The 24,202-nt window shown below is 36.1% G+C and overlaps 1 protein-coding gene across 5 annotated transcripts; it reads right to left on the reverse strand.

Annotated features, from left to right (window-relative positions):
* Window positions 1-2,514: 2,514 nt before the first annotated feature.
* On the reverse strand, window positions 2,515-23,666 carry LOC120423231 (uncharacterized). 5 transcript variants are annotated; one of them, XM_052710743.1, is made up of 4 exons: window positions 23,563-23,666; window positions 13,683-14,024; window positions 6,670-9,050; window positions 2,515-3,498 (listed from the first exon to the last, which is right to left on the reverse strand). In XM_052710743.1, the coding sequence occupies exons 2-4, from the start codon at window positions 13,692-13,694 to the stop codon at window positions 3,393-3,395; spliced, it is 2,499 nt and encodes an 832-aa protein (XP_052566703.1). In that variant the 5' UTR covers window positions 13,695-14,024; window positions 23,563-23,666; the 3' UTR covers window positions 2,515-3,392. The 5 variants fall into 5 exon arrangements, with proteins under 5 accessions (XP_052566703.1, XP_039442874.1, XP_052566702.1 ...); XM_039586940.2 differs by having other exon boundaries at window positions 23,408-23,663; XM_052710742.1 differs by having other exon boundaries at window positions 23,123-23,663.
* Between the last annotated feature and the right edge of the window lie 536 nt (window positions 23,667-24,202).

Below are 24,202 nucleotides of genomic sequence, written 5' to 3' on the forward strand. Positions count from 1 at the left end.
AGCAGTTTCACATTTTCACAAGCAAAAAATTGAAAAATGTGACTGTAAAAACATGAAAAAATTAGATAGGCAAAATGTAATGATTGGTGGTGGTGGTGGAAGAATAGGCCAAATACTACTAAAAACAAACATTAACTTAACAAGATAAATGTAAATAAAAATACTAAAAATGAAACAAGAAAACATAAAACTAGACAAGTGAAGTTTTTCGTGGAACAAAAGTTGCTCAAAAAGAACACGAGAATAACAAAAAAAAATAAAAAAAATTGGGCAGTATAGGGTTAAGGGGGAATGATACTACTTTGACCGACTTTGACTTTGTATTTACTATAAGAATGTGAGGAAGGCACCAACCACCTAATGGATTAAGTAAGGTTTTCAAATATTCTATGCAACGTTAGGACATTGCAAATTTAATATTAAATTTGCGTCCTATTGTCCTTCAAAAATGTTTCCAAATCAGAGGGCAAAAAATTATTATTACTTATAAAGGAAATTTTCATTTAAAAAACTTGTACAGTTGATTTAAAACAATTTTGAAACATTGTATATCGTTTATTAAAACAAATAATCAATAAATAGAGGTTTATAGATATTCAAATTAAGAATTTTCAGACCACAGATCGGAAAAACTTGCATAAAGTCATTGATATTTTGCAAATTTCCAGTAGAAGCATAACTGTAATCTTCTTCTATCTATCTATATAGATTCTATATACAGTCGACTCTCTGGTTGTCAATATCTAAGGGACCGTCGAGGAAGAGAATCAACAGTTTACAGAACGATGCAAAATGAAGACTCGATTGAAAATATTTTTTTCTTGGTACCCATCTATGGGAGAGAATCATGGCAACGTCCATCAAACAAAAACAAACTAATGTCAAACACCCTTCAAAGCTTCGTTTCGCCAAGAAAAATGTCTATGCAAGCCATGAGAAAGTGAAATTATTGACAACCGGAAGAGATTTTTAAAGCAAACAGAATCCAAGGGACCGTCGAGGAAGAGATCCTTCAAGCAAGGGAAAATATCGAGGAATGAAGATAATTGAAGTATGCAGATTGAAGGGACTGAAGAATTCATCGATAGATGGAGAATTATTGATATCGAGAAGATCGACAGCCAGAGAGTCGACTGTATATAAAAAATTTCGACGGTTCTGTTCGAACGCGAATCAATTCAACGAGGAACGTCGGATAGAGGTGCTCTTTGTTGCATTGGGTTCGTATAAGCCCAAGGAAGGTTCTTACGCTAACTAATTGACACTTTGGCCACTCTGGAACCGATTCCGGAGCATCGGCAAATTGTATGGAGAAAGTTACGTAAAATCATATTTTGATCACAGGAGGCTTAATATGCAAAAAATCAAAAAACGTCAACAAACGAAAAAAGGGGCAGAACGAAGTTTGTCGGGTAAGGCTTGTAATGTATAAAACTTATTGTTAATTTTTTTGCTTAACAATCTTAATTACAAATGTCAAGCTTAATTTTTTTTAAATATTAGATATCATAGTTACTTTAGTTGCAAAAATGGCATAATAAAAATAAATTCATAAATATATTTTTTCCACAGAATTACGTAATTTTATCTGCAGACTCGAAAATTAATATTTGTTTAAAAAAATTATTTAATTAGACTTAGAATTACATTGAAAGTTTTTGACCATCGGTTTTGGTCGCAGCAAAAAATATCAAAGAATTCATGAAAATATTGTTTCTCCTGAAGTGTTACAACTTTTTCCGATCTGTTGTTTCCAAATTCAATGTTTTCAAAGGGCTCAAATGTGCCTAAATAAAAGTGCAAAAATAATCGTTATACAAAATAATCGAAACAGTTTTTAATCGATTGTATAAGTTTCATAAATCATTATGTTTTATTTTTAGCCATAATTTGTTTTCGCTTCCTGATTTATTTAAAAAATTAATTGGGCCATTGCAAATATTTTTCAAAGTTTATGTCGCCCCCCCCTTCAAAATTGGTCCGAAAAATCGAGGGGCAAAAAAATATTTTTTCAAAAAACCATCAAAATTTCAATGGAAATAGAAGTCTAATCAACTGAGAACAATCTTAAATGCTTTTTTCTGCATTGATAATCATTTTTAACATGTTCGTAAGTATTTAGAAATTTTGGGAATCAATGATTGCAAAACTACTGAACAGGTGTATGATGCATTTTAAAACATTTTTTTCATTCAAATGTTGACACTGTGGCCTGTAATTTCAATGTTAAGCTTTTTTTTATTTGTTTGCCCCCCCCCCTCGACTTTGATCAGAGTCGAGAGACATAAACTTCAAAAAATATTTGCAACGGCCTTAGGATCAAAGTTATTTCCAAACATGGGAAAAACTGCGATTTATCACACATTTTTCTTAAGATCTATTAGATTTGTTTCAAGAACAAAAGCTATAGACCAATTACTACCAATTAATGGTAGAGTACCACTGCTTTGTCCATTAACCTACATTTCTGGACAGAAATTTGAATGTGACATGAAATTATAGTCGGCCTTGAGGTAATATTCATATACATCAGTATTTTATTCAATCCTCCATTTCAAACATCACAACAGCATTTAAATCATTTCACTTTAAACAAGACTATAGTACTTCTCTATCCTATCTCTAGTGTTAAAGGACGTGTCGTAATCTACGAACAAATGGATGCACTTTCCCCTATAAAGTTTGGACGTCTTTTCGTCTTCGTTTTCTGTTTTTGTGACAAAATGTGTAATCTCGTCCAGGATAATTTGCGTCGTTCTTTTGCTTCTTTCTTTTTCATTAGTTAAAAAACTGTTTTATTTGGTTCCGCTGGGACCGGTGTGTGTGTGTGTGAATAAATTAAATGAATTAAATAACCGATTTCATAATTTAAATAAAACCACAATAAATATGCGAGATTTCTCATTTTGTCACTTTTTCATCTTCTCACTCCTCTCACGGTGGCTCATAAGTTAGGCTGATTATTATTCTAGGATTTTTTCTTTCTATGTCTGCAAAAACTATTGCCGTCCTTCGGTCTCGATGCTCGCAGCCGAGTTGGTGCGAATGGTTTTTTTTTCTCCCGTCATCACTAAGTTATGCAACTATACTATCTAAAGGCACTAATATACGATACTGTCTCGAACCTAAAGTTAACACAATTTCGTTTTTCCCGTTACCCTCTTCCTAATCATCCTTTGGCATTTCAATAAGTAAAAGTCAGGTTTTGAGTTAATTTATCGTCAACAGATTTTAGTTTTCTCGGAACTGTAACTGAACGTCTGAACGTTTTTAGTATTAGGTAACACGCGTTATTTTTTCCCGTTGATGTTTGATTGCTTAAAAGAAGATGTACTCTATCTGTTGATAAACGCAATTTTAATATAAAACATTTCCTAACTCGGCTCGGCTGGTTACGCCCGCTGATGACACACGAATCGGGCGCAGTCCTGCTGTCTGATGGCGTCGGTTACCTCGGACAGATGATTCGTCAGGCTTGCTCCCAGCGTTGGATGCATCCTAAAAGAACAAATAAAATGTGTTACAATCCCGCAAAAGCTACTTTTCCCCCCTCAGGGGGCAACTGTAATTAAAAAAAAAAAAAAACAAAAAAAATGAACGAAAACTTGTCCACGAGAGGAACTTTCACCTGTTCCAGTTTGCTGCGGCATTCTTCTGCAAAGAGAGTCCTTTAAATGCAAGTGCATGTGCTCTATCTTGCACTCTCCATGTAGTATCATCATTTTATGTACACCAGCAACAACGAGCAATGTTCGTACAATTACGTAGCTGTATTACAAAAGACTCTCCCCTTCTCAAACCCCCCTCTCTGTTTGGTGGTGTTGTTTCCAATCTTGACCGCTAATACGTGTGTTGTGGTGTTGTGAGAGCGGGAAGGAAGAAAAGCGCGAAGAAAGATTGCCAACGTTGTGAAATGAGCTTGCGAATTTGCAAAAGTGATTCGGGCCTTGTTGCAACGGGTATGATTGGGCACATGGTTCAGGTGGGCCGTAGGCTGGGGTAGCTTTGCATTTTTGTTTTAATGTTGGAATTTCAAATTTTTAAACAATTTTTAATCATCAAAGGAAATGTATAATAACCGAAGGTCGAATTGTCAAAAGGAAATAATGAATTTTATCAAGCATTTATTTACATTTTTTAAATTAATTAAACAAACACTTGAAAGGTGAACTAAGGAAATATTCCAGAGTTGCTCAATTGTACGATTTAACTTTAAAAAATTGAACCGACCATCCTCCCATCATATTTTGATCAGCCCAGTCAGCGAGCAGTATTCGTAGAATTAAAGCTTGCCGATTAAAAATCTTGTAGTTTACAAATATTACAAAAAAAATATATTGAACTTTCTACTTGTTGTCTAAAAATCTTAAGAAATATCATTTTCAACTTTTTAAAATTGTAATAAATTAAATATTGAAATTTATTTAGTTAAATTAAAATATTCAACCAGGTGTTTTGAACAATTCTTGATTTGTCTAAAACCAATGGTTGAATTTACAAAAAGTCGAAAGTAATTTTTTATTGCTTTTTCAAGGTTGGTCATAATATTTTAGCCAAACAAGTTTGATTAAAATTAAAACAATAACAACTAAATCATTTAATTATTAAGATTTATATAAGTATATAAGTTTGAAACCCACACACATGTTATAAAAAAGATAAGATTTGGTTTTGAGGAAATAATACTCATTTTTTAAGAGCATGCATGTTCTGATAGTACTGCTTGAAAAAATTGTTATGTTTAAAATAAAAGAAAAAATCACGAAAATATCAATAAAAAAAATATATTTGTTTGATAAAATAAAAAAAAAACTCTCAACCATATTCTGGAAGTCACATAAATGAAAAAAATGAGATAATCAGAACAACACATCTCGGGTGAGTTTTCAAAAAGCCGTAAGAGCCAACGAGACCTCTGACACTAATTTTCGTTTATCTCCAAAATGAAACAAAATTTCATTTATTTTTAGTTTGAGGCACTTGAAAGACGTGTAGATGAACAATCTCAAGCATTTTTGACATCGGTTTTAAGTAACTAGATTGAATACCGATGCAAAAAGGACTTTGTTTACCAATGGCTCTTACGGCTTTTTGAAAACTAATCCGAGACATAATATATAATTTGTACATATTCGACCTTTTATCATTCGACCATTTTCCTTTTCTACCTTTTGGAATTCAATCCTTTTTTTCCTTTTGGAATATATTGTGAAGGCAGACAAAAATCAAAATACGAGCGCAACCTGTCAAAGCCTGTTGCGCCACAGGCTGATGTACACGCTTACGACAAACCACTCAATTTTTGTACGGCGCAACAGATTTTTCGCGCAACAGAAGAGATGCGCACTTCGGTTTGGTGGTGCGCGGATAATAATAAACAACAATAATGGAGTAAAACAGTTTTCAAAATTTAAGTTAATTATTCTTCTTTGCTTCTTTTAGATTTAAAATGTATTTAAAAATATAAATTGCTATTATCTCCATAATCCTACATTCCTAGGATAAAATGCTGAACGAGGTTCAAGTCTAGAGTTTTTAAAAAGTCCGATTAGCTATTGTGATTCACACGTTTATGGGACCTTTTTTAAAACTCTAGAAGTCATCTCAAATTTCCAAATAATATTATACATTTCAAACATACTTTTTCAATATGCATGATTTAACTGCTTTAGAGTAAATGCTTTGAAAGAAATGAGAAACCAACTAAGTTGAATCCAAATAATGCATGAAGTTCAAATTAGCACAGATCGAATCATAATTTACGAGACGAAAAAGATTTAAGCAGAGTAGAGATTATTAATCGAAAACTGATTATTAAAAGAGAGTTATTAAGGACGAATTAGATTTTTTAAAATTTGACAGCCTCTCCCCAATAAGGTGGTTAAAAACGTTGCAAATGTCTGTTTTAACTTGATTTTCCAGGTTTAAATTTTGAAAAAAAAACTAAATTTTGAAGCTCTATTTCTTGGAATTTGACAATTTATATTTCATCTTCCTAATCAAAAAAGATAAATTTGAAGATCCAAAATTTCAAATATGCAGAAATGCTCAAAATTGCACAAAATTTATACAATTTTAGTAAACTATTAGATCAGATTCGAGTTCAGCGATTACAAATTACTAAAACATCGTGTGGTTGATTGCCTGCCTCATTACCAAATGAACATTTTCAATATCCCATCACCACCATATTGGCAGCCATTTTGGATTACATATTCCCAGATAACATTGGATCATTTTTGGGGTCATGGTAAAAATCAATCCTGGACTATATTTTATTTCTTAAAATTATGGGACTTGTTTTTGGAACCCTGAAAAAAAAATCAAGTGGTCCAACTGAACTGACGCTGATCAATTTGGAAATTTTTGCACTCTCAAAGTTACAGAAGCTCACGGTGAATGCACCTCATACAGGCGAAATGAAAGAGAGCTGCAATGAAAACAAACAAAAGGCAAAATTAAAAAAATGCCATACATGAGAAAGTTGCACCCAGCTCGGCTCAGTGTGTTGTAACGCAAAACGAACCACCCGATTTGAGGCGTGTTGCGTTAAGGTGAATGATAACTGCTCAAAAACAAGGGGCGAAAAGTCCTTGCGGGCAACAAATTCCTCAACTCGTGTCTCCCTCTTCAACTCCTTCTTCCCATTCGTTTGCGGTCTATACTCACATCTCCAGCATGGTGTACATTTTCTTCTCCATCAAGACGACGTCGTCGTGTCCGGCCATGACCATGACCTGGCAGAACGTTCTCTTGGCACAGGAAGGATTCTTCCAGTTGGTCTGCTTGAGCTGCTGCTCGAACCCGAGCCGCGCCGGCCGGGGAAGATCGCGCTCGACGTCCTGCAGCGCCTGCTCGTACGACAGTCCTCCCAGCGATCGTCGCTTTCTCCGGTTGCGTAATTCGCCGTCGTCGATCGATTGGATTGCGTCGTCGTCGCGATCGTCTGCTGGTTTGAGGTCAAGTATTTCTATCACGTCGCCCTGGTCGTCAAATTTGTCGTTGTGGTAGCGGATGTCGTTGTCCTCTTGGTCGAGTTGGAACGCGCCGACGGATCGTTTGGAGCGTTGCTTGGATTCCACTGGTTCCATGCGGGTGATGGCCGTTGACGGCACAAACAGGTAGTACTTGTCCCGTTGGCTGGCGTCGATGCTTTCGAGGGCCCGTTTGTGTTCCAGGTCGTCCAGTTCCATGACCAACTGTTCTCCGGATCGTCGCAGCAGGTCCATGTCGAAGAACCGTCCAACGGCCATCGCTCCCAGGCCCAGGGCGGCTCCACCGGCCAACATGCCTAGAGCTGGGAAAACAACCGAATTTGCAGCTGGTGCCACCACCAGATCAGCTTTGTCCTTAGCTTCGTTAGGCCGCTTGACAAATCCCAGGTTCTTGGAGATCTTGTGTCCGGCTTCGACGAGGGGGTCCAGCACGGGCTTGGCAAACTCTTGCACGGTGTTGATTCCGGTTTGAAAGCCATCTTTGACCTTTTCGCTGATTTTGACCCAGAATGGGCGCTCCGGTTTTACCCGACGGATGAATCCGTACGTGTACGGATATGTCGCTGGGATCTTGACGGGCTGGTAGAGGTCTTCGTACGGGCCATTCTTCAGGGGGTATTTGATTGCTTGTTGTTGATTTTCGTAGTACTCTTTGCCTAGCATGGCGGGTTCAATGGCGAACGGGGAGTGATCGTTGTGTTTGCTGAATTCAACATTGATGACCTTTTTGGATGCCATCGGGGTTGGTTTGCTTTCCGGTGGGACGAACTTGGCCGGTTGAACACCCAGTTCGGGGTGGGCGTACTGTAGCACTGGTGCGCGGTTATCTTCCAACTCCTGTTGCGATCCAGGCACCGCGTACATCTTTGACACCGGGTACACTGGATTTCCCGGGTTCTGCAGCATTCGGCGCTGTATCTTGGGCTGTTCGGCGAAAATTTCTTTGTTTGGTGTACGAGCAACGAAATAATGCTTTCTACTCTCTTGATCGTTGATTTTCTTAATGTACTCGATCAATTTCGCGTTCGAAACACGCCCGTTGTCGGCACGCGAGAATGGTCCAATGTTGGTTGGCACTTTAACCATCTGTTCTGCATCGTTAACTCGCACGCTCGATCGCAGATTGTCTTCGACGGTGAACGGCCCCAGACTTTTGGTGTGCTCGTCCAGCGGGAAATTATCGGCCGTCGTAAACGGACCAATGCTCCTCCGGCGGCCACTGGACTCACTCGAAGGTTTCGCGAATATCAACTGTCCGTACGTATCGACCGTTCCCTCCATTCTTTTTGGCACGTGACCCTTCTCGTACGGGACCAACTCACCATTGATGACCCTCGCATTTCGCCACACCTTTTGCTTGTCGTCTTCGTCGTCAGGAACGCGAATCCCGTGAACCACCGGAATGCCATCCGAACCAATTTCCTGCAGAGCACGTGCCTTCTTCTTGGTCCCTCCAAAAGGATTGTCCTTCATGTAGATGGCATCCGAGCTGATCACCACGGGCGCCGGAACATTGACCGGCGATGCTGTTTCATCAACAGGTCGACTACTGACCGCAATCCTAACCGGTCGACGATCATTCTTGATCGAACTTTCGTCGCTTTCGTAGAACCTAGCCGGTCGCTCAATCCGGTTAACATGCTCCAAAAACGCATTGATCAGATCAACCGATTCGGGAGAATTGTCCCCCGTGACCCGGTACCCTTCGGAAGCAACAGGCCTGCCCGTGGGTTTCCCCCTCGAACTCTTGTCCTCCCGTTTCTTCACGATGATCTCCACCATGCGACCGTTGTTCGAGCGGACGTTCAGCTTTTGCACGCTGTCCGGTTCGAGACTTCGCGCCACCTTCAGCTCGGTGCGTGTGTACGTCGGTCGGAGGAATCGTAGTTTCGGTTCTGTCGAGGCCGCCACCGCCGCCGGTTGGGACAGCGTAAAGGATTGCGTTGAGGTTGCTCCTGGCGATGTTATCGTAACGGTGCCATTGCCAACGGACTGGGCGTGCGCCACGTGGTCCAGCCACAGCCAGAGGCAGAGCGTCAAAAGGGGTCTTGAAATCTGGAATGGAAGATAAAATCTAATTAATAAGTGATTGTTGTCATTTTGTTTGTTTTTGGACTATTTTTTAGCAGAGTTTCTTTCTTTAAAAAAAACTGTCTGTAAGTACTCTTTTTATGTTTTGATATGTTTAAAATTGTAAAAAATATCGCTGGCTGTTAACCAATCTTTCTTTATTAAATCTATATCGACTTTTTGAACGAAATTTAAGACGCATCTCTTTAATCGTTCACTATCTCCGTATCAATATACTCTCAAAAAAGAGACACTGGGGCACTGGACCGTCAAAATCACCCAATTATAGAGTGAACCATCAAAAAACGAAAACGCGCAGCCTTTTTCATACCAGCCAATTTCCTCGTTTAACGCGTTATTTTTTTCTTTCTTAAAGAAGGCGCGACCTGTAATTATTTTCGCGCGCTCGGGTTCATTCATTAAAGTTCCACGCTCCACGACAGAAACGCCAAACTTCCCCAAACGAGTTATGTCTTCACAGTTGCGTGAACTTTAAGTTAAACCACTTTCCTTTTCACTATTTCACCGCGCATCACATCTCCAAAAAGGTAAAAGGCTGCGCAGCAGCAGAGAAGTCACAGGTTACGGTCTGGGCTCAAATTGCATCTGATATTCATTTTAAGAAAGTATTTTTCTGAATATTTTGAACTTACAGTTTTTTTCTCACAAAAATTACAATATATCATATTACTCTTTTTACCCTCTCTTTGACCCGCTTACCGAGAGGGAAACGAAAAATCGATCGTGATAATTATTATGGACATCAAATAGTTGTTAACGTGTTACTGAGTGTGTGTGTGTGTGCTAACGCCGTTGGCCATTTCGGTGGTCAGTGCCGTGCGGCGGCCGGCTTATGGCGCAACAATATGATTTGGGTCTTGGCGATGCTGTAATCGGACGGATGTTTTTTGTTGTTGTTGTTACTTCTCTCTGTTTGTTTCCTCCTCCTCGCGCGTTCCACATTCCATTCCCAAAATGACCGGAGAAGTGTTAGTTTTTTTTTGTTTGGAAGGTGACCGGTATGCAGGACTGGAGTGGGACACGCAGTTGTGGGAAAAAAGTTATCTCATTTGACCGTGCGACCTGATTTTGCTAGGGCCCGGACCTTCTTTTATTTGAAGTGAAGGTGTTTTAGAGAACCCAACTTCTCATGTTTTGATTTGAAGTACCTTTTTGCAATGGCCAATTGCATGGCGCAAATAATGAATAATCGAACACTATGCTCAAATATACGTAAAGTTGGATCATGTGCTTTTTTTGGCATAATTTATCTAGTGTTGAGGTTATCATTTTGAGCAACTTTTGTTTTGTTAAAACATTGATTCTCTTAGATTGTGTTTTGCTATAGTATTTAACGCTTTTTTGGTAGTGAAAGATTTTTATAACATATTATTATATTTTTTGTGTTTTGTTACGCATTTTTTTAAAGATCCAATCAACAAAATTGTCTGTTTTGGCTTATTGGGTGTTTTTGAAACCGCCAATTCAAAAACACAAAATAAAAAAATATATTTGACCTTTTTAGAAAAAAACTCAAGTTTTTTTTTTTTAATTTGTGTTTGTTTATCATTTATCTACGAGAAAACCTGCTCTAATAAAATATAATATGAAAAAGCAAAACAAATCGCAAATTATGTTTTAAAATGTGTTAAATAAGTAGTTTTCAATACTATTAGGTAATTAATTATGTATTATGTAATTAATTAATTTTATTTCAGCAAAAATGAAAACTGATTATACCAAGTCAATATATTGTAATAATTATTTTTTCCATTTTTTTTTTGTCAATTGGGGTGTTATTTTATAAAATTCAGATAAAGTGGAAACGTCTGTCAAATTAAATTTCAATAATTTTGAACACATTTCAGATAGCTACTTAAGTAAATTAAGCATTTAGGTGTAAATTTAGTTGTTTTTTTTTTCAGCATAACCTCTGACAAATAATTGATATTGTTTAACAATATATTATAATAATATTCATAACATTGTTAAAGTTATATGGAAAAGGTACTAAACCTATGTTTGTATTGGAATTGTGAAGATTTACTTTTTTGATTGCGTTTCTGGATTTAAAGCTGGTTGTAAATGTATTTTGTCTAACAAAAATTTTCAATGACATGCACTTTTCCATACAAAGAAAAAGGTAATTTTCTTTGTCACCAGGCAATTTTTAGACATTTGTTTTGCTTTTTTATAGAATTTATTTCTTACGCGATAACTCTAATTTCTTCCACCCAAATCGGGAACTCGATGGCTGCTGCAAACTTGTTTATCTGAACAGTTTGTTTTGTATCCTCATTAAAAACTTGAAAGAGAAAAATAAAATATAACAACTAAAAAATTAAACTGTCATCGATAAACTCAACCCAAACTATTTTAATTTTTTTAAATAATAGTTTTTATCGAAATGAGTACTTTGTACCATCAATAAATAAATTTGGACAAACCGTTTGAAAAAAGCTCGGTAAACAGCAACTGATCTGTTTATAAAAGGATCTTGAAGCAGTATTTTATTTTAATTTGAGATTAATTAGAATAACAGAATTATGTGATTTTGGGTCTCTTCGGAGATAAGGGTTGATTTTAATCTATTGAATTGATTTCACAAAGGATTTATATTTTATATATTTGAAATCAGACCAATAGTTTCCGACATATCATCTGTTGAAAAACGCTTGTTGAAGGCCCTTAGAAAAACCATAATTTCTCAATGTTAATTTATTGCAATGCTGTTTTAAAGAAGATAACTGTCAGAATTTCGAAATGAACAAATGATGAAATGTAATCAAATCAACCATGTTCGAATTGAATAAAAATTGAGTCGAAGTAGTTTGATGTTGAAATCAAGAAAATATAATTAACATTTCAAAAGGACGAAATATTGAAAATTTTACCATTCTAAAATGGCAGTCTTGATTAAAAAAAAAATTATGGTTCAGAAAATCTACAAATGTTTTTCAATTGTTTATCATTGAAAATACGACCGATTATATTCTAGAAATAAAAGGCTGTTTCGAAAAGACATTAAAAGCATTCATTTTCTTTTTTCTTTTATTCGCTGTATTTCAGCAATGAGAGGTCCAATCTTCAATGTCTCTTAAGCAATGTTATTGGAAATTTACTCAACTTTTCGACAAAAAAATCAGTCAGGGACAATCATGGGCACTGTTAAAAAAAAATTATGGCTTAAATGTTGCGTTTTTTTGTATCAAAAATTTCAAAAATTATTAAACATGAATTTTGGAAAATATTTTTTTGTGAGAAAAAGTTAATTGAAAAATTACCAAAATTGTTTTTTCGTGTACCATTTGTTTCACCAAATAGTTCTCATCAAGACCTACAACTTTGCAGAAGACACCCAACAGAAAAGAAAATCTTTAAAAAGATACACAATTTTTGTATGGACAGCTGTCGAAATTGTATGGAACCTTATATGGGTGAACCAGTGCCTCAAAATGGCTTCTTTGGTCTTAGAGAAGGCCCCCAAACAGTTTGAGTCAATTCAACAATATAAATAAAATCAATTTCGGATGCACCAACGATGCAAAATATAAACGTTGGTAATTGGGAAGGCCCTCAAAAAGTCTTAGCCAAACAAAGAATATAAAAACTTTTGTTTCACTAAATCGGTAAATTTTGAAAGAACTTGCAACACTACTTAGGCAAAATTGAAATTTTTGCGAAAATTATAACAATCCCTTAAAAAATAGATTTTTTTTTATAATTGTTATAATTTCTCGTAATGTATGAGGTCTAAATAAATATGAACCAATATTACAAGAAATGGATTTATAAATTTCAAAAGATCGTCAGCTGTATGCTATCTCGTGACAACGACCATTTAGTACTTTTCGAGAAAATCGATTTTTAAAGTTGGATGATGAATATTTTCAAAACTATGAATGGTAGAGCTAAACTTTTTGAAGCAATCTGTTCGTATACTATCGCTTAACAAACGCTCCAAGTTTCAACTAATTTGGTTACACCAGTTAAAAGATTCAGTAAATTATGTAATCAAAAATCTGAAAAGCACATGTCACAAGTGTGTTTCGAAAGTAAAATTGTACTACGTGTCACAAGTGTGCACAGAATTTCCATACAAAGTAAAATGGACTAAAATCAATAGTTTAACCGACTTAATCAGTATATTTTCAAAAACAAAAGATTGCATTGCCTTCAGAAAATGTCTATCAACATAAATTTGTGAAAAACAGGAAAAATTTCCACATTTTCAAACAACATGTATGACGTGTCACAAGTGTGCACGATCATTTTGATGATACATTGGTCTATGTCACAAGTGTGTATTGCAATATCCGGGAAACGGAAGCAAGTTGCCAAAATCGGGTTAAAGCATCTTGTAGTGTTTGTTAAGTATAGACTCATTTTCGACCAAAATTGTCTATGTCACAAGATAGCACACAGCTGACGAGATAATAATGTATAGAAATATATCTGATTTTTTCAAAAGGTCCAACCAATGGTTTTAAGTCAGCAATTTCCAAAAAAAACCCTAAAAGCAAAAAAAAAATTGACCTTTTTTTAAACAAAAAAAAAATCGAGTTATGCTTTTACTGATGGATAGTGTCTGGACATATCAATGAGCTTTGAACTTACCATTGACTTCATGATTACAGCAAACCAGACGTCCAGGTGGCGTACTGTGCTAGTACTGTATTTTACATTCAGTGTCCGCGCCAGGATCTGTCGGCCCTGCTCCTCTGGCGCCGCGCCTTGGGGCCAATCCGCCGTTCCCTTTTGCGGTTCTCGCTCTGCTCGGGTACTCTTGTCTTGTCGGTGTGTTTGTTTGTTTTCTCGCGCGCTCGTTTGCTTGTGGTTTAGTTTAGTTCTTGAATGAAGCCGTTCTTCACAGCATCAGCCCCTTCGTCACCTCTCTCTCTCTCTGTCTCAGATTGTGTGGTGACTTCTCCGCTGGCTAACGCTCATTTTGCGCTTTATCTGGATGGGTTAAGGGGGAGAAACGTAAAGGAACAAGAAGAAGAAAGGGGGAGAGGAAAAACGAAAATCTTTCCAATTGATTAAATTGTTTCGATTGAGAGACTAAAACTAAAGCTGCTGCTGCTTGTGATTGCGCAGTGGAAGCCATGCATGTTTGAGGTAGCGTGATAACGAAAGCTCTATTTTTTCTTTTTTTTATCCAAGCTTTGCTGCCTCAAAACGTGCAGTGTTGGCGAGTTTAGGGTTTTTGGAACAAAAGCAGCGTGTTAAGTAGAAAATGCAATAAAAAAATCACGAGTGCATGAAAGTTTTACAAATGAGCTGAATTTGATACGATTCGGAAACGGCCTTTTCATCATTCCCACTTGTTGACTTTGGTGATTTATGGTACTCTTTATTTATTTTTTTCGTTTCAAACCGGAATGAATTTCAATCAATTGTCATAAAGGCTTTTATTAAAGGCACCCTCCAAAATGGAACTGTAACGCCCATAAATTCCAATGATATTATTTGTTCAGTGAATCACGGTGGTCAAAAAAGTAACTTATGGCCACAAGAAAAATATCCAACATAAATTTGTAAGTGAGTATGTGTGTGTGTGTGTGTTTTTAAATGGAAAGAAAATCAAAGCATGGAAAATTTCACTTTTATTTGACGAAAGAAACCTCAGCTTTTAGCCGCATTTAGCTCGTCTCGTCAGTGTTATCTGACGTTGATGGTTTTGCCCACATTCCGTGAGTCAGTTTCAACGGAGAAAGAGGTTTCAAGTTTTGCGGTGGTGCAGCTTCGACCACGTGCAGCAGCAAATAGCATGTGCTGCTGCTGCACACGTACCAGTGCGCCGCCGCCGGTATTACTCCACATCTCCACTCAAGTGTTACGTTAGTCGGCGTCGTCGTCAACATTCGTTACCGCACACCGCTCTTTCTCTCGGAGTTTTGTCGTTTGCCATTGACGTGAAAGTGGCCGTGATTGGGATTATATTATGTTACACTTTGTTCATGATACATAGCCGATGCAGCACTGGAAGAGAGGATTTCAGCGAAAATGCTTTTGCTATTTAGCATTAAAAAATGTGATTTTTTTTCTCTTGGTTGAGTTAAACTTGGAGTCAAAACGTGTTATTTCATTTTTCTGAAAGTTATTTTTAAAACATAATTTCCTAAATATTCTATTCTATTGGCGATCTCTCAAGTTTAGAAAATTTGTATCAAATTTTATTAAGACATAATTTGTTAATTTTGCTAAGATTCTGGAAATGTTAAGTATCTTGAAAACGTTTATGGGTCATTCTCCGCCAACTCACACAGCAGTTTCTCGACCCATCTTCGATTTGCGTGAAACTTTGTCCATAGGGGTCCCTGATCACGAATCCGAGCATCATTTTTCGGTATCCCGTGAGGAAGGGGCGGTACGACCCCTTTTATTTTTAAACATTAGAAAAAAGACGTATATTTAAATAATTTGTAGCCTGAAGTTGAGATGATTTGGGAATTTGGTAGCTTCAAAAATTCCTTCATTTTTCGTATACCCTCTACTGCCCAAATTTATTTCGAAATTTTTTATGTTTCCCGTGTTCAGGAGGTTGCTTTGAGCAACGTTTGTTCTACGAAAATTTAACTTCTCTTGTTTTATGTTTTTCTTGTTTCATTTTATGTATTTTAATTTGCATTTCTCTTGTTAAGTTTATTTTTCTTTTTGGTGGTATCACCTATTGCCTATCAATTTTTTCATGTTTTTACAGTCTCTTTTTCCATTTTTTGCTTGCTTGTTTATCATTTAAATTGGTTAAAAATTCATAGAGTTGCCTCTATGAATCTGGGACACTAGAAAAATTTCTGCATTCTTCTTTTTACTGAAAATATAGGAAATGTTAGCAAAAAACACAGCCAAAGATGACCCATAAAAAATGACATTTTTTTAACCATTGGCAAAGTCACATAAAACAAGTGAAACTTTCAACCCATTTATTTTCTAAAATTTTAAGAGTTCCTCTTTCCGATGCTTATTAAAGATTAAAAATTTGTTGTAAAATTGATTTTTGGTGATTTTTTAAACGAAGCCAGTCTAAAGGCGGGGTTGGGTTGTAGAGGGTTAATCAACTGTAAAAAAATGGGACACGCCATCCAATGTACTTTTTGAATCTGCAATAACCCAGATGGGTCATTTTTTCCTTTAGAGATACCATCCATAAACCACGTGGACACTTTTTTGGGAATCTGTTCTTTTAGGATTTTTTTATAAAGGTTCGCGATTACTAGTTAGGCTTACAATCAAACCCCTCATTTACATCAAACTTTTTGTAATTGTTTGCTCTACAACTTTGTCGAATATTGTTACACTCTTAAACATTATCCTGCAAAGAAGAAAAAAACACGAAATGTTAAAATGAACAATTTTGCTGTAAATGAAAAAAAAACTTCTGAGTTATTTCAATTTTGCTGTAAATGAAAAAAAAAACTTCTGAGTTATTTCAAATTCAAAAAGTAAATTTCCCTAAAAATGAAATATCCCAAAATTGTTTAGAGTTGTGTAACGAAAATGGCAGATATTTTGAAACCGCTTCTGTTTTTTTTTATAAGAATTATAAGTTTTTCCGGAATTCCAAGCCAATTTTCCATTTTTTTATAAAAGCCCCGTTGACAGCGAATTTCCAAACCATTACCATTTCAGGCTGCAACTTATTTAAAAACACGTATTTTTTTCGAATGTTCAAAAATGGAAGGGGTCGTAGCGCTCCTCCATCACGAGATATCAAAAAATGTAACTAGGATTCGTGTTCAGGGACAAAGTTTCAATCAAATCGAAGAGGTGTCCGGGCAACTTTTTCCGACTTCGTGTGAATTGGCGAATAATTATCCAAATATTTTTTTTACCAGAACTTTTTTGTAAGCTTCGTATGTTTCTATTTCAATGAGAATTTTCTCTGCATTACAACTTAAAAATAGTGGAATTTAGAGAGTCAGAATATTTTTTTTATATTTAAAATAAATAATAAGGATAAGAGTGACAAATTGCAAACATTACTCAATATGGTTAAAAGTATTTTAAAAGAGTGTTGCTCAATATTGCTAGCAAATGGTGCATATCTGGACATGGACTCGGATTCCTATCTCGTGAAATCTATGAAGATTTTTAATTCAAATATTTGGTTGGCTCCTGATTTTGAAGCATTCTTGAATCATTCTTGACAAAAATATTATTAATATGCTACATTATTGTTGGTAGTTTATCAAAAGAATGTTCAGTTTTTGGAACAACGACGTAAGATTTGTTCAATCAATTGATTTTGCAAAACAAGTTATCAAATTATACTAAATATTTGAGTTTGTGTCATATTTTTGAAACCTATTAATTTCCGTGGCTAGGTAACCTTTTGGCACAGTCCTGATTGTTATATTTTGATTTAAAATCCAACATAATATCAGGTTATCAACGCCCCTTTGAAAATCGACTCGATAATCAAATCCAGTATCGCGTTCAACTTTCTACGACGCAAGATCGAATCTTCGATCTGGTCTCGCCAAAAACCAACAAACTGCTGGGCAAGGCAAGGCAACTGGCCAAGGGTCACCACCACACGTCTGTCTGGTTGACTGCTAATCCTAACTGGCACCCGGCTCCGGCTGGCGCAAACTGGTCGGTGTCCTAAGCCAGATCAGAGCGGGACCCCACACACAAAAAAGGGAGATAGAAAGACAACTATCACTTTAGGGCACTTCGCCATGCTGCTGCTCGTCTGGGGGACAAGCTTAGGCTGTTGTTTCTTTTACGGCATTTTTGGCTTCCTCTCCATATTTGCCTGTGACTCAACCGGACTGGACCATATCTCGGTAGGGTTCGCTGAAGAAAATAATAGTAAAAGTGAATCTTTCAACCAGTTTGCAGCATGTTTTGTTTCGTTTTTTCTTATGTGACGTAAGAGTTTTTTTATGGCATTTGAGTGTGTTTACGCTAGTTTCCACTTTAGGTGTTTTGATTTTTTTCTTCTTTTCCATCGAGGCAAGTTCGTGGACTTGACCAGTTCATTGATGCTTTCAACACGTGGAAGTGAACTAATCCAGAAGAGAAAAAATAAAACAAAAACTTAAAAGGCGGTGACGACAAATTAAAAGAAAGATAAAACAAGTCCAAGCTCAACCTAACGAGCCATGTAAGCATACGCGCTCTTAATTATTTAATTATGCGCGATATTTTCGCGAGGAAGCATCAAAAAAGGTGACATAATCCATTCTGTCTTACTTCATTTGCAACAAAAACAACAACAACTTCGTGGAGTGGATGGCACGCGGAATTTCACTTTCCTTTTCCACCCCAAACGGCGTCGTCGTCGTCGTCATGTTGCTGTTTTTCTCCGTCCACAACCACCCCACCCCACCCCACTTGTAATGGAGTTGAGCTTTGGGGCCGGCGTTTCGTGCTCACATAATATGTATTATTTCGGAGCAGCTCCCCTCCCCTCTGCCATGTGTGAGCAAACGAGAAGCATGAAACAGGTATGCACACACATTGAGCACTGTGTTTGAAGAAATCAGGCGTGAATTAAACTGTTTGTTTTTCGTACTTTCTTGGCCGTTCATTAGCCGCGGCAGCCCAGCAATACTGAACATGCAAAAGTACGCGGTTAGCATTCACTATTGGCAGTGCGATTTGGGTTTTTTTTTATGTCCGCCTTAATCCGAATCCACGTGGACATTTACTACTCGGAGTTGCTTCAGTTTAAATGACGCACTTTTCAATTAACAATGTTTACGATTTTGATTAATGTTTGTATTCTACATTTTCTGTAAGCTTTTTTTTTTTAATTTTTCTTACTCACTAGGCTTTAGTTAAAGAAATAATTGTCCCAAAATGGATTATGATGCAACACACAGCTGTAAGGAACTCTAAAACTCTGTTATGCACTTCAAAATAACTCATTGTATCTTGATTATTCACCAATAAAACCGAATTAAATTGAATTGAATTGTATTCTATATGTTGTAAGGAAAGGTTGCCGAATATGCTCAAGTGATGGATGCAATTATCCATTTGTTTGTTAAATTGTAACAATTCATGAAAATATTATTTGTCAAGTTTCGTCTTTTTTTTCTCAAAACAAAAAAAAAACAAATTCAATAAATCCTAAAATTATATTACTAGTTTTAAATTTTAAGAATGCAAGTTGCAATAAACGCTGTGCATTAAAATTAAAATATTAATTTTACCAGCGAAAAATTGAACAACCAAAAACATGTTTACAAGAATGAATGTTTAGGAAAAAAAATATATAAAAATAAATAAATGAAGATGAGCAATTCTCTACCAAAACCGGAAATGGATTTTATTTGTATTTTTTATTTGGCTCAAACTTTGTGGGGACCTTCCCTATGACCAATGAAGCTATTTGGTGTCATTGGTTCACCCATACAAGTCTCCATACAATTTTGGTTGCTGTCCATTCAAAAATGATTCAAACAGCTGTAACTTTTGAGTGAATTTTCTGATCAAAATTGTAGGTATTGTTGAGGACTATTGAGAAAAAAATAGATACACGTAACAAAATGCGGATTTTTTTGTCAACTTTTTTTCACAAAAACTCAATTTACCAAAATACGTTTTTTTTTAATTGTTCCGATTTTCAATGTTAAAGCATGAAACATCCGTGAAATTTTCTGATCTTTTCGAAAAAGTATTTTGAAATTTTAAAAGGGCCAAACACTAGTCACTATTTTTAAAAATAAAAAAACTGCAAATATTTCGCTAGAATCAAACTTTTGGTAGCTATATCTTGAAAACAGAGCCCTTTATCAAAAAATCGGTAAAGTACTTTTCGATTGGAAATTCAATTTTACATTAAAAAATTCGTCTAATTTGTTTTTCAATGAAATTTCGATTTTTTCCTTAAATCACTATTTTTTCAAAAAATCATAACTCGGCGGCAAATTATTTGACCATATTTCTTCATGGCTCAAAAGTTGCGGGTTTTTGTCCTCTAAAACATATCAAAAAATCTCGAAAATAAAAAAATATTTTGGGAAATTGAGTTTTTGTGAAAAAAAAGTTGATAAAAAATCCACATTTTTTTCCGTGTATCTATTTTTTCTCAATAGTCCTCAACAATACCTACAACTTTGCCGAAGACACCAAATTGATCAGAAAATTCACTCAAAAGTTACAGCTGTTTGAATATTTACATACCATTTTTGTATGGACAGCAGCCAAAATTGTATGGAGACTTGTATGGATGAACCAATCACACAAAATAGTTTATTTGGTCATAGGGAAGGTCCCCACAAAGTTTGAGCCAAATAAAAAAATACAAAGAATAAAAATGGTCGAAATCGGCCGATTTTGTAGAGAGTTGCTCAGTTTGAAAATTGTGACAGTGTCGGAAAATCAGTATTTCAAAAGAGCTTTGTTCAAAATTGTGATTGCTTGGAACAAATCTAGATATGAAAGTAGATTAAGCGGTTAAACCCCTCTAAGATAACATTTTTTGAACTCAAAGACAACAGTTAGGCTGTTAAAATAGATTGAAAAATGATTAATTTAAGTGTTCCAAGTTTTCATAGCAATTTTGAATTTCACATCTCAGGATACCATTTCTTGGAATGATGTTCAAAATCAAGACTATTTGAGACTTCACAAACACGATGTTAAATTTGTTTTTTAAAAGAATGGGTTTATTAGAGTTGATATCGTCAACTGGGACGACTTCGGATTACAGTCTGAATAGAGACAGTAGTTTTAAAGGCAATTAATTAAAAGCTTCAAATTAGGAAACCGATGCACTAATTTAGTTGATCTGTATCTGTTTTAACCAAAATCTATCAAACATATCAAAATATAGTGCAAAAAACAGGGTAAAACAGCTGTCCCAATTCGCCACATGTGTTCCGATTCACCCCAGATGACGGTATTCAAACGTTTTTTTATTTTGAAACAAAAATTTAAAACCAAATCTTCTTAATTCCAATAATTAAAAAAAAAAGATTGGACAACACATTTTTATACTATCCAATGCCTAGTTTTCCATCGCTAGAAAGAAGTGACAAATTTTTACAAGTTGCTAAGAAAAGTTCACATCTTGATAATTTTTGGTAACAATTCTCCTATTTTTTTTAATGTGAAGCTGTTATAAATTTTATAAAAAAAATGTTTCAGAAGGGTACAAGCGTCACAATTTGGTGTCATTAAATTCAATTAAATACAAAACAGTTCAGAGTGACTATCAATTTTCTTTGTAACTCATGGACGTCTCCACTTCAAACATTTTTCTGTAGCATAACTGTAATTATGTATTAAGCAATTTGTTATAACTTTTGCTTTATTTTGCTGAAAGTTTGGCTAGAAATTAAAAAAATAGTTATTTCATTTACAAACAATTGATTTTTTTTCTAATTGTGACTAACTAACTTGATGTACATCACCTGTATTTAGAAAAAATACCATAATGTTATAGAAAAATTTAAGACCAATTCGAAAAAAATCAATTTTTGCACGGATCGATGGAAAATCTCAAATTAACTCAAGTTTTATTTTCTCCATAGTAACTTGCTTCAAAACCTTGGTTGAGCAATATCAAGGCCGTATCAGGAATGGGCGGTTTTGACTAAAGTCCGGAAGATTGTTAAAAGGGTGGTTAAATACATTTTTAGAAATGCCCAGTTGTTTTGAATGGAGAAAAGTAGTTTTTGTCAGATAAGTAATTTTTAATAAATGTTTTGCTGTATGTGTTGAAAAATTTAAGTACAGACCAGACTCGATTATCCAAAGTTCGATTATCCGAAGGGTATAAGACTTCGGATAATCGAATCACGAACACAAAAAATTGTTTTCGTTTTTTTTCTTTTTCTTGTTTTAAACATCAAACTCGAGTTCTGCGACCCCATTTTAGTCAAATTTGAAAAGTTAATTGCTTATTAAATAATAAAATGCATTTTTTCAATATTTCGTCACCGCCATATTGGCCGCCATCTTGGATTAATAAATGTAAATCACTTTAGCGTAGTTTAGGGGTCATACTTAAGCTCAACAATCAAAAATAAGACAGCAAAAAAAATGAAATATTTCCAAGGCCTTCGGATAAGCGAGTCAGTCTGATTTCAACCATTCGTGTGTGGGATCTGTTTTCACTACAATGTTCAATTTAGTACTTAAATTTACGAAGAACATTCAAGTATGATCCGTCTTTTTTTGGATTTTTGCTATTTCCTATTTCTAATTATTTTTTATCGTATATGGAACTGTACAATGCATTATTTACACTAAGTTGTTGAATTTTTTACATATTAACATTGCATATTTACAATTGAAGCTTCATCAAATCGGTCTTTTTTTCACGACTGACATAAATATTTCACAATTTGTACACTTTTTACATATCTCATCTCACTGTAATCCATTTGGCAAATGTTTCTTTTTTTGCTGTCGGCATCACCTTCCTCACACAGGTTTTATAAATTTCCAACAGTCCAACAGTTCAATTAATCACTGCCAGTACGCTGTGCACACGACAATTTCACCGTGCGCCGCCAACCGAATCAGCACTGCATTGTTCAGGCAGGAAAGTGTCTTCGTTCTTGGTGTGTAGAAATTTTCCTCCTCCGATTTCCACTTTTCCTTCAGCACTCCGTTCCGGGCTCTTCACCAGACACTTTGGCGACTGACTGACTCCTTGCTAGGTGTGTGTCAGTTGATGCAGTTTCAAGCTACTTTGTACAGATGAGATGATGATCTGCTCGTGAATCAACACTTTTTTTTCCAGAGCAAACATTAAAACACACACACTCAGGCACACACCCACCCACACACGTGATGTTTCTTCGCAACAATTTCAGCTCATTTGTACAGCGAAAAAAAGGGGAAGGGCCCCCTCGGGAAAGGAAATTATTACAGGTGGCTCTCTCGTGTGATGTGCAGACTTGACTGATGCAGAAATGGAAAACAGCACTTAATAGAGCATAAACTACCAGCAAGAGAAATTTTTAAGGTGGAAAACCGATACATTCGTCAAATGTTTTCGTTTTCACAGGGTAGGTGCAGTCTTGAGCAATATAATTATTTTTCTTTGCTTCTTTTTTTTTCGACAAACGATCTGTTACTTTGGTACGCACTTGGCCAGTGTATTGCTTCACAAAACACAAAAATCTGTATCATTCGCAACAAAACACACACTCTCCGATTGCCACACTTTGGGTTGCGATCTTCTGCTCTGGAGGCAAGTTGGAGGAAAACGTTCAACTAAGGTGGAATATTTTTCAAAGTTTACAAAAATACCACTATTGAGCGGGGCTAGCTTTCGTTACTTCAATTCAAATCTTCACTCTCGGCAAACAAATTTACATTATTTTTTTTTTGATGGGGTTAGAGCAAATTCAAGAGCATAAACTAATCCGTACAATTCAGCTTGCACAATTAAGCAGCTGGCACTAAACGCAACTACACACGCATGTGTGCGCCTTTTCAGGGCACAAATTCGAACCGAACAAAAAAGATCGACTTCTAGCTGAGGGCACTTTTGGCTTGGAATTTAACAAACAAAAAAAAAACGCACTGCAAAACAAATCCACAGCGATGCTATTTTTCCCTCGCGACGAGTATTTGCTACTACTGGTGCGCTGGCCCCCGAGTAGTGTGTCTGTCCTGAGCGGTCCACTGATATGCACTGCCGTCCGAGAAAAACTGATTCCAGCGTTGGAGCAAAAATTAAAAAACTCCAAGTGCGATGCGATGCGACGCGACGCGACGACGACCGTCCAAAAAAGCTTGAGCAAGCTTGAGAGCGTCGCGACGCCACGCGACGACGTGAGCGAAAATTAATAACGTAATAATGAAGGAAATAAAAATAAATAACACTCTCGCAGTAGGCTGCAGGCGGCTGCAATGCTGCAAAAGGAGCTAATCGAAGCTCAAAGAGAGGGAGAGAGGACTCGAAATCAAAACACGAATGCGGAGACGGAGAGAGGAGAAAAAAGCCCGCGCGAAAAGAGTTGCGCGAGCCTCGTTGGAGACCCCCACGTCACGTCACACACGTGTGTAAGTTAAATGCTGCAAGGAGAAAGAAGGGTGTTGCTTGGTTTACGAAATTTTGGGCACTCGTGAAAGGAGAGCTTCAAAAGCTGTCAAAATCAAAAGAACATTTCGAAAAAAAAGTGTGCGCGTTTTTTAACAGACTCTAAATGAAACTGCTCAAA

The sequence above is a fragment of the Culex pipiens genome, chromosome 3, assembly GCF_016801865.2.
Source record: "Culex pipiens pallens isolate TS chromosome 3, TS_CPP_V2, whole genome shotgun sequence".
In the NCBI taxonomy this organism is placed as follows: Eukaryota; Metazoa; Arthropoda; class Insecta; order Diptera; family Culicidae; genus Culex; species Culex pipiens.

Bases quoted from the DNA above. Each gene is read 5' to 3' on its own strand.
- LOC120423231 (XM_052710743.1), bottom strand. The intron at 3,499-6,669 runs GTGAGTATAGAC...TTGTTCTTTTAG, and splicing joins ATGTACACCATGCTGGAGAT to GATGCATCCAACGCTGGGAG.